This window comes from Scheffersomyces stipitis, chromosome 3 (assembly GCF_000209165.1).
Source record: "Scheffersomyces stipitis CBS 6054 chromosome 3, complete sequence".
NCBI classification, from domain to species: Eukaryota; Fungi; Ascomycota; class Pichiomycetes; order Serinales; family Debaryomycetaceae; genus Scheffersomyces; species Scheffersomyces stipitis.
In genome coordinates this window covers 1,569,527-1,584,236 of record NC_009043.1, presented here as the reverse complement: position 1 = coordinate 1,584,236, position 14,710 = coordinate 1,569,527, and the positions used below count along the sequence as shown (strand labels likewise).

Here is a 14,710-nt window from a genome sequence, read left to right as displayed (position 1 = left end):
TTGAGCAGACACTTTATCTGAATAGGCTTATATCAAATTGGTTACAATTTGGAGATAAGCCAGCTTTACCAAGCAAGATATCGTAAAGGCTACACAACAGACTGCTACGGTAACGGATACCTAAGTTGACTGTTTGCCGGATTTATTGGCGCCGGCTGCAGCTAAGTACGTCAATTATTTTCCCGAGCCACACGGTCACAAGCACCTCCTGAATAGGTGAAAGATGATAACTAAGAGGAATGTGAATAATCTTGTGGCTCTTATCGGCGGTCCCAGAAATTATGTGCTAATTTGCATTGATGGTACGGCTCTATTTCAAGTTGGAAGTCTATTGCTAGTCCTTTTGATGATCTATCTATATAACTAGTTGAACTTTCTTCAAAGCAAAGTAATAGTTGTTGGGAACGAGATCATCTACTTCTCAATATGTCGCAGGTCGAAAAGAAGGAAGAACTTAATAATATCGTTAGCATTCGAAGTGTTACTTCTCACTTGCAGTTAGAGGATCATGAAGTCGACTTGAGAGCAATTACTTCTAACCCAGTCTCTATTGGTGAGATTGGTGTTTCGCTTACAGATGAGCAGAAGCATTTCATCTTGAAGAGACTTCATCTCAACGGTCTAGAGTCCTTTGAACAATTACCTCCTCAGGCTGCCTTTTATATCGACAAGATTGAGAAAATGGGAGAAGATGAAGCATTGACAATCGTGAAAGAAGCTCTTGTTGAGCATCATGACGACGCCAATATCCCAGTCGAAGACATAGAATTGTGGACTAACCTTGTTGAAATTGGAAATTCTAAGACTTCTGGTACAAAGGAAAAGTTGGCTTCTACTTTTGATGAGAAGAATGACAGAGATGGTGAGTCCTCTTCTCAGGAAGTGTCTGAAGGTGGTAAATACGAAGATTTCACCCACAATGTGGTCGATTGGGACTTGCAAGTTAGATTGGAGGCCGTTTTGGTTGCTTACCACTCACCTTACCCTCAAGTAAGAGCGGTTACCGATCCTTATGACGATCATACTATTCCAGTCGAAACTTTCAGGGTCTATCTTCTTGGAATTATTTGGACTGCCATTGGTGCAGTAATTAATCAGTTCTTTGCTGAAAGGCAACCTGGTATTTATTTGGACCCAACTGTTGTTCAAGTGTTGCTTTATCCTAGTGGTATGTTGTTGGAATATATCTTGCCAAAGTTCAAGTTCAAGATTTGGAAATACAGTATTGACCTCAACCCAGGTCCTTGGAATTACAAGGAGCAGATGTTAGCAACACTCTTCTATTCTGTTGCAGGAGGTGGTGCCAGTTACGTTTCATACAACATTCATGTTCAAAAGATGAAGGTGTTCTACGATAACAAATGGGTTAATTTTGGTTATGAAACCTTATTAATTTTGTCTAATAACTTCTTGGGATTTGGGTTCGCTGGTGTTTTTAGAAGATTTGCTGTATATCCAACTGAAGCTATCTGGCCAACAGTGTTACCTACTCTCGCCTTGAACAGAGCTTTGATGGTGCCAGAAAAGAAAGAGATTATTAACGGTTGGAAGATTCCAAGATACACATACTTTTTCATTCTCTTTGCGGCATCCTTTGTCTATTTTTGGGTTCCTGATTACCTTTTCTATGCCTTGTCTGTCTTCAACTGGATGACATGGATTAAGCCTTACAATTTCAATTTAGCTGCCATCACTGGAAGTAACTTTGGTTTGGGATTAAACCCAATTCCTACCTTCGACTGGAATATGATTAGTTTTAACGCACCATTGATTTTTCCATTCTACACCCAACTTAACACTTATATCGGTGCTTTAATAGGGTTTTTTGCAATCGTTGGTGTATACTGGACCAATTACAAATGGACAGGCTTCCTCCCAATCAACTCTTCGTCCATATTCACAAATACTGGTGACTACTATGCTGTTACGGAGATCCTCAATGAGAAAAGTTTGCTTGATGAAAAAAAGTATCAGGAGTACGGACCACCATTCTACTCCGCAGGAAACTTAGTTCTTTATGGTGCCTTCTTTGCTATCTACCCTTTTTCTATTGTTTATGAAATCGGTACCAGATATAAACAAACTTGGAGAGCACTCAAAAGTCTTTACCAAAGTTTCAGAAACTTTAAGAGATCTACATATGAAGGTTACACTGACCCACACTCCACTATGATGAGAGCTTATAAGGAAGTCCCAGATTGGGTATTCTTGGTAGTTTTAGTGATTTCTCTTGTGTTGGCTATTATTTGTGTCGAAATCTACCCTGCTGAAACTCCTGTTTGGGGTATTTTCTTTGCCTTGGGTATCAACTTTGTTTTTTTAATTCCAATAACTGCAGTTTACTCCAGAACTGGTTTTAGTTTTGGACTCAATGTCTTGGTTGAATTGATTGTTGGTTATGCTCTTCCCGGTAACGGTCTTGCTTTGAACTTTATCAAGGCGTTTGGTTACAACATTGACGGTCAGGCACAAAACTATATCACTGACCAAAAGATGGCTCACTACTCCAAGGTTCCTCCAAGAGCTTTGTTCAGAGTTCAAATTATTGGTGTCTTTATTGCCTCGTTCGTTCAACTTGGTATAATTAATTTCGTTATTGACAATATTAAAGACTATTGTGAGCCATACAACACACAGAGATTCACTTGTCCAAACTCTAGAGTCTTTTACAGTGCTTCTATTCTTTGGGGTGTTATCGGACCCAAGAAGGTCTTCAACGGATTATACCCAATTTTGCAATACTGTTTCTTAATTGGATTTTTGTTGGCTATTCCTGCAATCGCGTTCAAAAAGTACGCTCCAATTAAGTACACCAAGTACTTTGAACCTACAGTAGTAATCGGTGGTATGTTGAATTATGCTCCTTACAATCTTTCCTACTTGACAGGTTCATTTTATGCTTCCTTTGCCTTTATGTATTACATTAAGAACAAGTACCAGGCATGGTGGTATAAATACAACTATCTCACAACTGCAGGATTGACTGCTGGTGTGGCTTTTTCTTCTATCATCATTTTCTTTGCCGTTGAGTACCACGACAAGAGTATTTCATGGTGGGGTAACAACGTTATATATGGTGGTATCGAAGGTGGTTTGGGTCAACAGTCAAGATTGAATGCTACCGCAGAAGCTCCAGATGGTTATTTCGGTCCAAGAAGAGGAAACTTCCCATAAGCAAACATGTTGTATTTGTCTCTTTTTCTTTATAATAATTCTAAATTACTCTACTCCAAGTAGTTATGTATTTGATAAATACGTTGTGATTTTTCGAAAAAAATATGTAATGAGAACAAAAATTCGAAAACCTGAGTGTGGTATTTTAAAACGAATTCTTGTCATTCTCAAACAGAACTCCTGCTTTTATACCTCTTAGCATCCGAACAATATCAGGATAATAAATGAATAAGTTGTTTAAAAAAGTACCTGCACATTATAGTCACAAACTATCATTCATCCACGAAATAATTAGAATTGGCTTGCATTTGATACAATTACTGGTAAATATCACTAGATCCAATTCAATTCTAACTTCCAAAGTCTATTAACTTACTATTTTTTACGTCCTAACTCACACCAGTTGTTATCCGAAAGATCCAGAGCTCCACGATATGCCTCCCCGGAGAAGATATCATAGAATATAAAACGTAATATGAATTTTGAAATGGACTTCTAAATCAGTATCATGCCATCTTTGTGATATACTGTTAATTTGTTCTGTTAAATTTATAATCAAATGCATGTTTCATTGTAGAATTGTTTCACTATAGGACACATTTTCGCTTACCTATCTAGCTTTAAAATGTTGTAGTCTGTCACATACTTCTACAAAATTTATTACAGCCAATTGAACCCTATGATGCAATTTTCAATTCTAACGAAATTCACTCAAGCAAATTTGATGAAGCCAGTATTGGGTGCAAATTCTTTCTGAAATCCTTTGCTTTTGTACATTCTTGTCGGCCCAGCTAAAGTTTTTCTTTTTTATTTAAACTTGAATAAAATCTACTATTGAATCAATCCCCTGGATACAACAAATTCTTTTTTGCAATAAAAACAATTGTAATTTATTCAAAAAAAGGACCGGAATCTAATTCAATACATATGACAAAAATATATCCTGCAGGTGTACAAAGGATCACGTGATCAAATTACTGCTTAAAACTGAGATTCGACGAGAATTTGATAATGTCCATTAACTGTCGACTATATCATATAAACAGCAACAGGCAGTGATGTCAGATTTGGAAGACGATTTGTTGGCTTTGGCCGGAGGAGATGATGATTTTCAATCGGAATCTGACAGCGAAACTGTGGCCCCATCGAAAAGATCCAAGTCTGTAGATGTTAACGAGGAAGACGATGAAGATGAGGTTTTGTCCAAGAAAAGACGAGTCGATACTTCTGATGTAGAAGCAGCATATGAAGAGGACGAAGAGGAAGAGGAGGAGGAAGAAGAGGAAGAAGATGATGACGAACAAGATGATTTAGTAAACCCATATCCTCTTGAAGGGAAGTACAAGAATGAGCAAGATCGAGAAGACTTGGAGTCGATGGACGAAATCCAGAGAGAACAGATTTTATTCGAGAGAACTCAGGAGATGGAAAGATACAATGAAAAGAAATATTTACAACAGAGAATGAAGCAGCAGAAGAAGTTAAAAACGGCTGCTCCAGCTAAGGGTTCAAGAAGTTCCAACCGTACCAAGGATAGCACAAACAAGAGCTCGAAGAGAGACAAGTTGAGTGAATTGAGAAAACAGAGAGAACAAAAATCTCAGAGACAAACTAGAAAGTACGATGACTATGAGGAAGATGAAGACGAAGACGATGAAGATGAAGAGTTGCTCAGAGATGACGAAGAGGATTATGATGAAGATATCGTTTCTTGGGGAGGAGCAAGTAGATCCAAGCCCAGAAGATCAACAGAGTTGGCAAAAGTGGAAAACATTAACAAGATCAGTGTTGGTAGATCCAAATTGAGCAAGTATTGTTTTTACTCCGACTTCAGCGAAGTTATTGTCGATTGTTATGCCAAAGTCAACCTTGGTATAGATAAGAGGTCAAGAAAGCCTCTGTACAGAATGGTAAAGATAATTGATGTTGAATCCAGGCCAGAAAAGGCTTACAAATTGAACACCTTTATGTGTGACTTGTTTTTGGTAGTGAGCCAGAACAAGAAGCAAACCAAAGATTTTCCACTCAGCATCTTCTCCGATTCGTCTATATCTCATGAGGAGTTTGACAGATATTTACATGAATTGGAAAAGACTGGAGAAACAATTGACTACGTGGATGATGTTAACGATAAATATGACCAATTGCAAGCTTTCTTCAATAGAGGTCTCAGTGACAAGGATGTCAATGAGATGATTTCTAGGAAGCAGAAATTACAAGGTAGAGACGAATTGTCGGGTTATGATGCAGTTACGAGAAAGGCTAGATTGATGGACGAACTAAAGATCGCAAAGCAGCAGGCCAACCCCCAGAAAGCGAGAGAAATCATCGACAAGTTGAAGAAATTGGACTCAATGTTGTTAAATCAGACCACCCACAACCCTTCTCTGTCTGCCAACGTCATGTCCAAAGTCAATGAAAGAAACCGTAAATTGAATCTGACAAACATCAGGAAGGCTGAAATAAAATCTAGAAACACAGCAACGGTGACGGATGGTGGTGACCCTTTCTCAAGATTGAAGACCACTACTAGAATCTTCTATCAAGATTTGATCAACCAGGAGAATGAAAAGGCTATAAATGATGCCAAAGCTAAGTACCAAGAGTTGTTGGATGAAAAGAGCAAGCAAGAAGAAAAGATTGCCAAGTCCACTTACAGAGAGTTTGGAGAGATGGACAAACTTATCAAGAGCATTGACATTGACTTGGAAATAGTTATCTAGTTTCGATTGTGTGCAATTGGATGTATATGTATATTACCGTGTTATAAAGAAGTTCATCTTCATTAATCTTCTGTACCTGCAAAGTGCCCATAAAATTTACATTGAAATGAGCTCTGTTAAGAGGAGTGCAAATCTTGGCTAGAAAGAACTGTACTCAATTTCAGAAGATCAAGATGTTCTGTCTATTCAGAAGCCACTATATCATTTGAATATTGTAGTAATTGAAACAAACATTTAAGTTTCACTAATGTATATCAGAACTGAAAAAAAAAATGGAAAAATCTAATAAACACTAGTCATAAATTCTTCTTTCTAATTGCTAGCAACGGAGACTGACTACCAACAAAAATCTTGCTCCAATCATGAGCATCGATACAAGCCTGTCTCGATAGAAGAACAGCTTCTGAACATCTATCTTTTATCGAAGTTTTATACTTCCCAACAACCGCATTCCAATCTATTTTACCATTCAACAAGCTTTCACACAAGTTTGTGAATAGTTTAACATCAGCAATGCCATGATTGCAAGCTTCACCCCTATACATCGTCATCGCATGGCATGCATCACCCATCAATAAGATCTTATTATTGAAATCGTTCCAATCGCATATTGGCCAATCGGCCAATTGCAACTCCATGAAAGACCCGGTGCTCTTGTCCAAGTAATCAATCATGTATTGTAATCGAGGGTCTAATCCTTTTGAATGGATTTTAATCAGGGCATATTTTTCTTCTGGTGTATCAAATGGTTCATCCGGATTATTTTTCCATGACATCATGATCTGTGATTTGTAAGTTCCGTTTTTAGTGTATTTTGGTGTTGCTAAGAGGGAATACCAAAAGAACGATTCAGTTTGTGGAATTGTGCCCTGAAACAACAATGGACTGAAAGTTGTTGCCATCTTCCTATATTCATCTTCCGATAACTCAATGGTACCACCAATAAATCTAATCGGTAAGTATTGCAATTCATGATTGGTAGGATTTGTAATTGATCTTGTGACCGATTTGGAACCTTCGATACCCATCAATATTCCACCTTGAAATACTTTGCCATTCTTACATGTGACTGTAACTCTCTTGTTGATATCAGTTGCATCGTCATCAGTCTCAATGTTAATGGTCTGACAACCCCAATTGACATCAATACCAGTTGACAAGATTACTCTTAACTCTTCTCTTCTGACCCTTAATCTTGGAGCAGGTGGGATATTAACAACTGGGATACCGTTTGAGCCATTGATATAAATGAAATTACCATTGTCATTCTCATGGAAATTTTCGTAAACTTGAGCATCGTACACAGATTTGATTAAATCTTCTGGTAGCATGCTCAACATATCGTTCAATGCCCAATGAATTGTGATACCCCAACCTTGACCTCTAGCGCTTATTGACTCATCTCTATCGAATATTTCGTATGGAATGTTTAGTTTCTTTAATGATTGTGCTAGCAACAAACCAACAACTCCTGCTCCTGAAATTAATATCTTACCTTGGTCCCATGCTGTCATTTTAGTATATAGATATATATTTCTCTCTGCTGATCTGATAAGACTGAATGGACAAAACGAAGAATAAAAAGGTATTTATAAGTTATTTTGGTACTTTAGAAGAGGACGATGTTGAAGCCTTCCATTCTTATCTCCTCAGAATTTGTCATTTTTTCAAATAATAGTGATAGATTGTCATTTTTCAAAATGTAGACCGTCAAACTGCTTCCTTATCGGGCTTCTGTCAAAGTGAAAATCTTAGATCGCGAAAAAACAAATTTCCGACGGCCACTTTTTGAGATAAGAGATACGCAACGGTTAGAAAAATGAGCGACGTTTAATCGATACTACATACTACTATTCATGAAAGCCAAACATGTAATGAAGATTGGAAATCACAACTTTTGTATATAAGGACAATTGAAAGCAATACTTGTTTATCCATTTTACTTTATATCTTAAAAGGAGTTATCAATTCTCATAACTACAAATGTCGAAAGTACTCGAAACGGGCCATGAAGCTGTCAATCCAATCCATCCGACAATGCTCGGTAAGATGGATCCAGTATTTGTTGATTTATACAATGAACATGTTGCTCATACTCCAAATGGTAAGATCGATCTTCCACTCTTGAGGAAGAACTACTCAAAGATCTATTCTTATGGTACCGCTCCTGCACCAGATATCAAGGACATAAAAGATGTTGCATTCAAAGCTGAAGATGGTTCTGAAATAATCTTGAGGATATATAGACCGAATGATAGCAAGAAAGATGAATTATTACCAGTCCATATTGATTTCCACGGTGGTGGTTGGGGTTTAGGGGATTTGGATACTGAATCGCATGTTTTGAAACATTACTGTGCTAAGGCAAGAATTGCCATTGTTGATGTTGATTATAGATTGATCCCAGAATACGCTTTTCCCACTGGTTTGACTGACTGTTTCGAAGCTACTAAATATGTCCATCAAAATGCCGAAAAGTTAGGATTCAACAAAGATAGTATTTCTATCGGTGGCGTTAGTGCTGGAGGTAATATCTGTTTAGCAGTTGATCACTTATGCAGAGACATTGGCCTCAAGTTGAAATTGGTTTGTGCCGGTACACCACAAGTTGATGATATCCAATCATACGCAACTGCTGCAGACTCTCCATACTTCTCAACCCAAGAATGTGAATTTGCTCCAACATTGAATTGGGCAAGATTGAAATGGTTCGATTCGTTGAAATGGTCCTCATTATCTAAAGATCAGGGTGAGTACGACCTTCAAGTTGCAAAGATGGGCTGGTTCAAGAGTATCATGACCGCGCCGAACTGGAAAGGTTTGTCTAAAACTGTCATTTATACAGCAGGGTGTGACCCAATGAGAGATGAAGGTGAAGCCTACGCTCAAAAGTTAATTACTAATGGTAATGAGGTTGTGTTCAAGAGATTTGAGGGTGTACCTCATCCCTTTATGCATATGGATGCTGCTTTGTGGCAAGCTAGCTCTTTTATTGACTTGACTGCTAAAGAATTAGCATTGGCTCATGGTACTATAGGATGGTAAATTCAACAGTTACTTCAGACATAGACATATGTATTCATACACATTTCCTCTTGTATAACCCGAAAGTGTAATCCAGATGTGTTATGCAAACGAAACACTTCGTGAAATAGAATTACTTCACATTATTTTCATAAAAATGGACGGTGTATATTTTTAGAGTTTACAGTTGATATTGAAAAGTTTAAAAAGTAAAGTTCAAGCATTACAGATAATAGTCGCCGACAAGAAACAACAGTTAGTTAAAAATACTTCAAGTGCATAAAATATGTTTATATTAGGTTTGAGTATACTCAAAAAGTTGCAAAGCCAAATCTAAAACAGCGTCCTCAAATCTTCCAAAATGAACACCTAGAACTTTGATGGCCTTCGTTGAATCGGTAGTAAAGTGAGAACCGGTAATTCTCCTACCTGGTTCACCAATAGGAATATTATCAGCCAACTTCTTTGGTAACTTCTCTCTAAGTATATCTGCAATTTCTTGATTGCAGAAATCACCAGCACTAACCATAAATCTTTGATTTGAAGCGCCAGGAGTAATTAGGGCTTTAATATGGGCGTTTGCTAAATCTCTAACATCAACCCAAACAGGACCCTTTGTAGGTGGAACTTCATCCAAGGAACTTGAAGTACACATCTTCCAAATGCCTTGATTGCTAAAATTCAAAGATGCAATTGAATCTAGCAATAAAGTATTCATCAACGGGCCATAGACCATAGGTGGACATAAAACAGCAATATCAAAGTTTGGATGTTTTTCTTCGATGAAATCCCAAGCTGCTCTTTCAGCGACAATTTTGGATGCTCGATAGGCAACTGCAACGTCACTGGTATTAGCTCCATCATCCCATAATAAGGGAGAGAAATCTCTTTCTGTCAATACCACCCCTGGTTGCATACCTTTTGAAGCATCGAAAACTGCAGCAAAAGACGAAGTAATGACAACTCTTTTGACTTTTGGTTCGTTGATAGCAGCTTCCATAACTGTCGTTGTTCCCTTAACTGCTGGTGTTAACAACTCATCAACAAAGTTGGTAACTGCATATGTATATGGTGAAGCCAAATGAAGAATACCATCACAACCAACAACAGCTTTTTGCATTGATTTCAAGTCTGTGATATCACTGATAAAAGCAAACGATAAGGATAATTGATACTTTCTTTCAACGCTTCGCATCAATCTATCAGCTTTTGACTTGGATCTTAAAGCGGCTCTAACTTTATATCCTTCCTGCAATAATTGTTTAACACAGTGTGCTCCAATGAAACCAGTTGAACCAGTAACGAGTATCAATGACCCAGGGTAAATAATTGGCTCAGCAGTCATTTTAATGAATCTAGATGAATAATGAAGTTTTGGAAAAATCGCAATACAAACTCTTTTAAGAGAAAACAAAAAGGGATATTAAGCTCTCAAAAATGAGACAAATGCCCAATATATTTGAATTTCATCTTTATGTACAGCCATACGTTCAAGGAATTAAGGTCGTTTCAGCAAATAATTGGAAGCCAACAATTGCCAAATGGGAAATATGAAGTTCTAGCAACTGTAGTTCCGGAAACGAAAATATGCCGCAATCTGAATTTTCGCATCTTCCTGAAAAGTCTCCGTGGGGCGCAAATTTGAAGTGCCGATAACGATCTTCTGCAGATTACGACTATCATCTAAAGTTGGTTTCCTTAACCATATTGCTGATATCGGCATCTGTTACCAAATCATATATATAGATATAGATATAAATTCCTTCTTTTTCGATGTTCATCTACGTTCTCTACTGCCTCGATTCGTTTTACATCTAACAGATATCGAGCAAATTATATATTTTCAATCACCGTCTCTACGTCCCGCTAATAATAAGTAAGAAACGTAACTAAAAAGAATCATGAGCTCAGTTGAAAAAAGCTCGTTGGCTGCTATTAGCGTTACCCAAGTGGGATCGACAACAGACTTCGGCAATTGTGATACACACGATCGACTGGTATACGAATTTTTGAAGAATTTTGATGACGAAAATCCAGAAGAAGCTGTCTCAGCGGAGGCAGTTACCAGAAAGGTTGATTATCGTATTATGGGAATTATGTTGACATGCTACTTCTTGCAGTTTCTAGACAAAGTTGCTTTGAATTATAGTAACGTTATGGGTATGTCACAAGATATTGGTTTGGTCAACAACCAATTCTCATATTTGGCTACTTTCTTCTTCGTTGCATTCTTTTTCTTTGAACCTGTTCAAGGCTTCTTTTTGCAAAAATTTTCTCCTTCGAAGGTTTTGGGTTTAAATGTCTTGCTTTGGGGTGTCTTTTCTGCATGTTGTGCTGCTCCAACAAACTTTGGTGGTATGTTGACTGTACGTATTTTACTCGGCTGTGCAGAAGCTGCCATCAGTCCCTGTTTGTTACTTATTACAACAATGTGGTACACTTCATATGAAGGTTCGTTTAGAAGTGGTATCTGGTATTGTGGTTTGGGTTTGGGTCAAATATTTGGTGGATTGATCTCATACCTATTCCAATTGGTTTCTAATACTTCCATTCGTGGATGGAGAATAATGTTTATTGTCATTGGTATGCTCAATATCGCCGCCGGTTTAGCAGCATATTTTACTTTGCCAGACAATCCATTATCCTGCAAATTTTTAACGCCAAAGGAAAAGTATGTGTTGTTGACGAAGTTGACGGAAAGTAAAGTTGGTATTCAAAATAAACGCTTAGTCAAGTCTCAATTTTGGGAATTGTTGTGTGATATTCAACCTTGGTTATTATGTCTTTTGGCTATCACGGTTTCATTTTCGTCAAGTACAATCTCAACTTTTTCATCGACAGACATTATTTCGTTTGGTTTCACATCAAGGGAAGCTGCTCTATTGAATATGCCATCTGGTATTGTATCCATTTTCTCAACATTGGTGTCTACATATTTCGTTATGAAGGGATTTCCACGCTGGATTGCCAATACTCTTTTACTTATTCCTGCTATCATTGGTGGTGCTTTGATGTCATTTTTGCCAAAGTCCAATCAAGCTGGCTTGTTGGTTGGTATCTACCTTATTAATTTCATTGTTGCCCCTTTGGCTATCATATATAGTTGGGTCGGAGCCAACTTTTCTGGTTATACAAAGAAGATTGGTGCGAACCTTTTTATCATGTTTGGTTTTGCCATTGGTAATATTGTTGGTCCTCAGAGTTATCAACACAAGGATGCCCCAGACTATTACCCTGCCAAAATCTGCTTGTTGGTTACTCAAGCCTTGAGTATAATTATAACATGGGTTATAGCTTTCATCTACTATCGCAGAAACAAGAGTAGAGACGAAGAGCAGAAGGATGAATTACCTTTGACTGAAGATGAAGAATTGAAACTCGCATGGTCCAATTTGACGGATTTTGAAAACAGACACTTCAGATACAAGTATTAGATTCTTGAAAGAGTTTTGGGTTTATAGACGTTACATACACAATATTAGTTCTGTATATGCTATATAAGAATGTTAGTGCTTTCTCAGATCACATCGTTTTATTTGTTTCTTAGCTTACTTTTCTGACCGCTATGCCCTCATTTTCCATCTCGATTTTTACTTACCCTTTCTAAATACTTTTATGTACATAATATTAATTCTCTTTGGTTTCAGATCTGGCGAAATATAAATTTGAAGATGCAAAAAAGCTTATCGAAGATGAAAATTGAGGTTCCAAAAAATTTCAACATGCAGTCAAGTTGAATCGGAAAGTATACACACCTTAGGTCGCTTTAGATATCTTAGTTCGGCATTTGCGATAGTGTCTTAAATTTCCGTTTAATCCCTTTTCGTCTGGAGGCTAATCAAAAGTTTTGCGGCGGCCATTTTAAATTTGCGACAGTTGATTTTGTGCTTGCGGGAATCTAATCCACTTTCTTATCAATCCTTGAGTTATCCGACTCTACAAGCCAGTTGATTTCATCAATGCACTACTGGCAAATCGATTATCTGGTGTTTTTCTCGAATTGGTGAAATTGCTGCAAGTCAGGAATATATAAAATGGAACCACAAGTAATCGCATATTTGGGGATTCAGTCTCTAATCAACTTTTTTGAAGGTTGAACCTAAGACTTTAATTGCACCATAATATTTACCCATTTGTAAACCAACTGGAAATAATGACAAAGGAATGGAAACCATTAAACGTCGCAGTATTAGGTGCTGGATTAGGTGGTCTTGCTGCAGCCATTGCCATGAGAAGAAATGGTCATACTGTTACAGTTTATGAAAGATATCACTTTGCTGGTGAAGTTGGTGCCTCATTATCGTGCGCATCAAATGGTGGTAAACATTTGAAGGAATGGGGAATTGACTTTGATGCCGCCAAACCAATCATCTTGAAGGATTTAATCAGGCACGATTGGAAGACGGGCGAAATCGAGGGTGTTTACAGCTTGGGAGACTATGAGAAGGCTTTTGGAACTCCATACTATAACTTTCACAGAATAGACATTCATAATGTTTTGATGGATACTGCAACACAAGAAAAGGGGGAGGGTACACCATGTAAGTTGTTAGTTGATTATAAAGTCATTGATGTCAACCATGAAAGTGGGCACATGGTCTTTGAAAACGGCAAAGAAGCATATGCTGACTTGATTATTGCAGCAGATGGCATCAGATCTACAACAAGAGAGAAAATTGGTGTCATACCAGAATTTGGGATTTCAACCTCATGCTGTTACAGATGCTTATTTAGGACAGAAGACGTTCATAAGTTGGGATTAAAGGATTTTTCAAAGAATGAAGCCATTGAATTTTGGGGTGGTAACGACAAAAATAAGATTGTTTTGTCTCCATGTTCAGATGGTGAAATTGTTTCATGTTACTGCTTCTATCCGGCTGAGATCAATGACTTGCGTGAAGATGGTTGGAACAATGAAGCTACTCCTGAGCAATTATTAGCCACATTTCCAGAGTTAGATGGTGCCTTGAAGGAACTATTCAAGATTGCGTTTGATATCAAACAATGGAGACTATATGTTCACAAACAGTATCCATATTGGGTCAAGGGAAAAGTCGGCTTATTAGGTGACGCTGCCCACCCTCAAATGCCAGATCAATCTCAAGGTGCAGTGATGGCATTTGAAGATGCAGCTGCCTTTGGTTACATTTTCAGCAAAATGTTTAATTTTTCCCCACAAGATGGATTAAAAGTGTATCAATCTGTTAGACAACCAAGAGCCAACAAAATTCAAGCCGCTTCATTGAGAGCTAGAGAAAACTTGAATGAAAGAATCGGTTGGTCTTCGGGAGCTGCTGATTTGAAAGATGAAAACAGGCTTACAATCGAAGAAGTTTGTTCGTATAATATCAAGGCTGATATTGATCAAATTGTCAAGAACATGGGTCTTTGACTTCAATGCAGACTGTTATAGCTTTCTTAACTTATTCTAGATTAATTTAACTCCAGTCGGGGCAATTGCTTGAAAATGCACATCCTTTCAAACTCTTCTCCTATTCCACTAATTATTTAGAACTATTAGTCGCCTACAATTTCTCACTACCAATCCTTAAGTATTTGAAATTGATACTTCTTACGAAATAGCATGTATTACGACTAAACTCCAACCTACCTACTAGAGAGTATATAAATCTTCCTCTAATCCATACCGAGGGTGGAGGAAATCCTTAGATAAAAACTTCCGGGTGATATTAATATATTGTATTTTTGCAACAAGATAAAAGGACCCCAATTTAAAACAAGTAATGAGTTGCGATTCATTCAGTGGATGGCTGGTCGGATATGTGTTT

The 14,710-nt window shown here is 37.6% G+C and overlaps 5 protein-coding genes across 5 annotated transcripts; 4 read left to right on the top strand and 1 right to left on the bottom strand. All coding sequences in view use genetic code 12, as the record gives it.

The window, feature by feature from the left end:
• Positions 1-426: 426 nt before the first annotated feature.
• Positions 427-3,174, top strand: PICST_31037 (predicted protein; the record flags this gene model as incomplete). The annotated part of the gene is made up of 2 exons (XM_001383889.1): positions 427-811; positions 884-3,174. The coding sequence occupies 2 exons, from the start codon at positions 427-429 to the stop codon at positions 3,172-3,174; spliced, it is 2,676 nt and encodes an 891-aa protein (XP_001383926.1).
• Positions 3,175-5,198: 2,024 nt separating this feature from the next.
• PICST_57112 (predicted protein) lies at positions 5,199-5,897 on the top strand (the record flags this gene model as incomplete). The annotated part of the gene is made up of 1 exon (XM_001383888.1): positions 5,199-5,897. A coding segment is annotated over one exon (699 nt), but the record flags the coding sequence as incomplete, so codon positions are not given.
• Positions 5,898-6,253: 356 nt separating this feature from the next.
• On the bottom strand, positions 6,254-7,411 carry SAL1 (Aromatic-ring hydroxylase; the record flags this gene model as incomplete). The annotated part of the gene is made up of 1 exon (XM_001383549.1): positions 6,254-7,411. A coding segment is annotated over one exon (1,158 nt), but the record flags the coding sequence as incomplete, so codon positions are not given.
• Positions 7,412-8,091: 680 nt separating this feature from the next.
• Positions 8,092-12,355, top strand: DAL10 (putative allantoate permease; the record flags this gene model as incomplete). Its single annotated transcript, XM_001383887.1, has 2 exons — positions 8,092-8,115; positions 10,937-12,355. 2 exons carry the CDS (start codon positions 8,092-8,094, stop codon positions 12,353-12,355), a joined length of 1,443 nt encoding a protein of 480 aa, XP_001383924.2.
• A 719-nt stretch (positions 12,356-13,074) lies between these two features.
• NHG3 (Salicylate hydroxylase (Salicylate 1-monooxygenase)) lies at positions 13,075-14,313 on the top strand (the record flags this gene model as incomplete). Its single annotated transcript, XM_001383886.1, has 1 exon — positions 13,075-14,313. The coding sequence occupies one exon, from the start codon at positions 13,075-13,077 to the stop codon at positions 14,311-14,313; it is 1,239 nt and encodes a 412-aa protein (XP_001383923.1).
• Between the last annotated feature and the right edge of the window lie 397 nt (positions 14,314-14,710).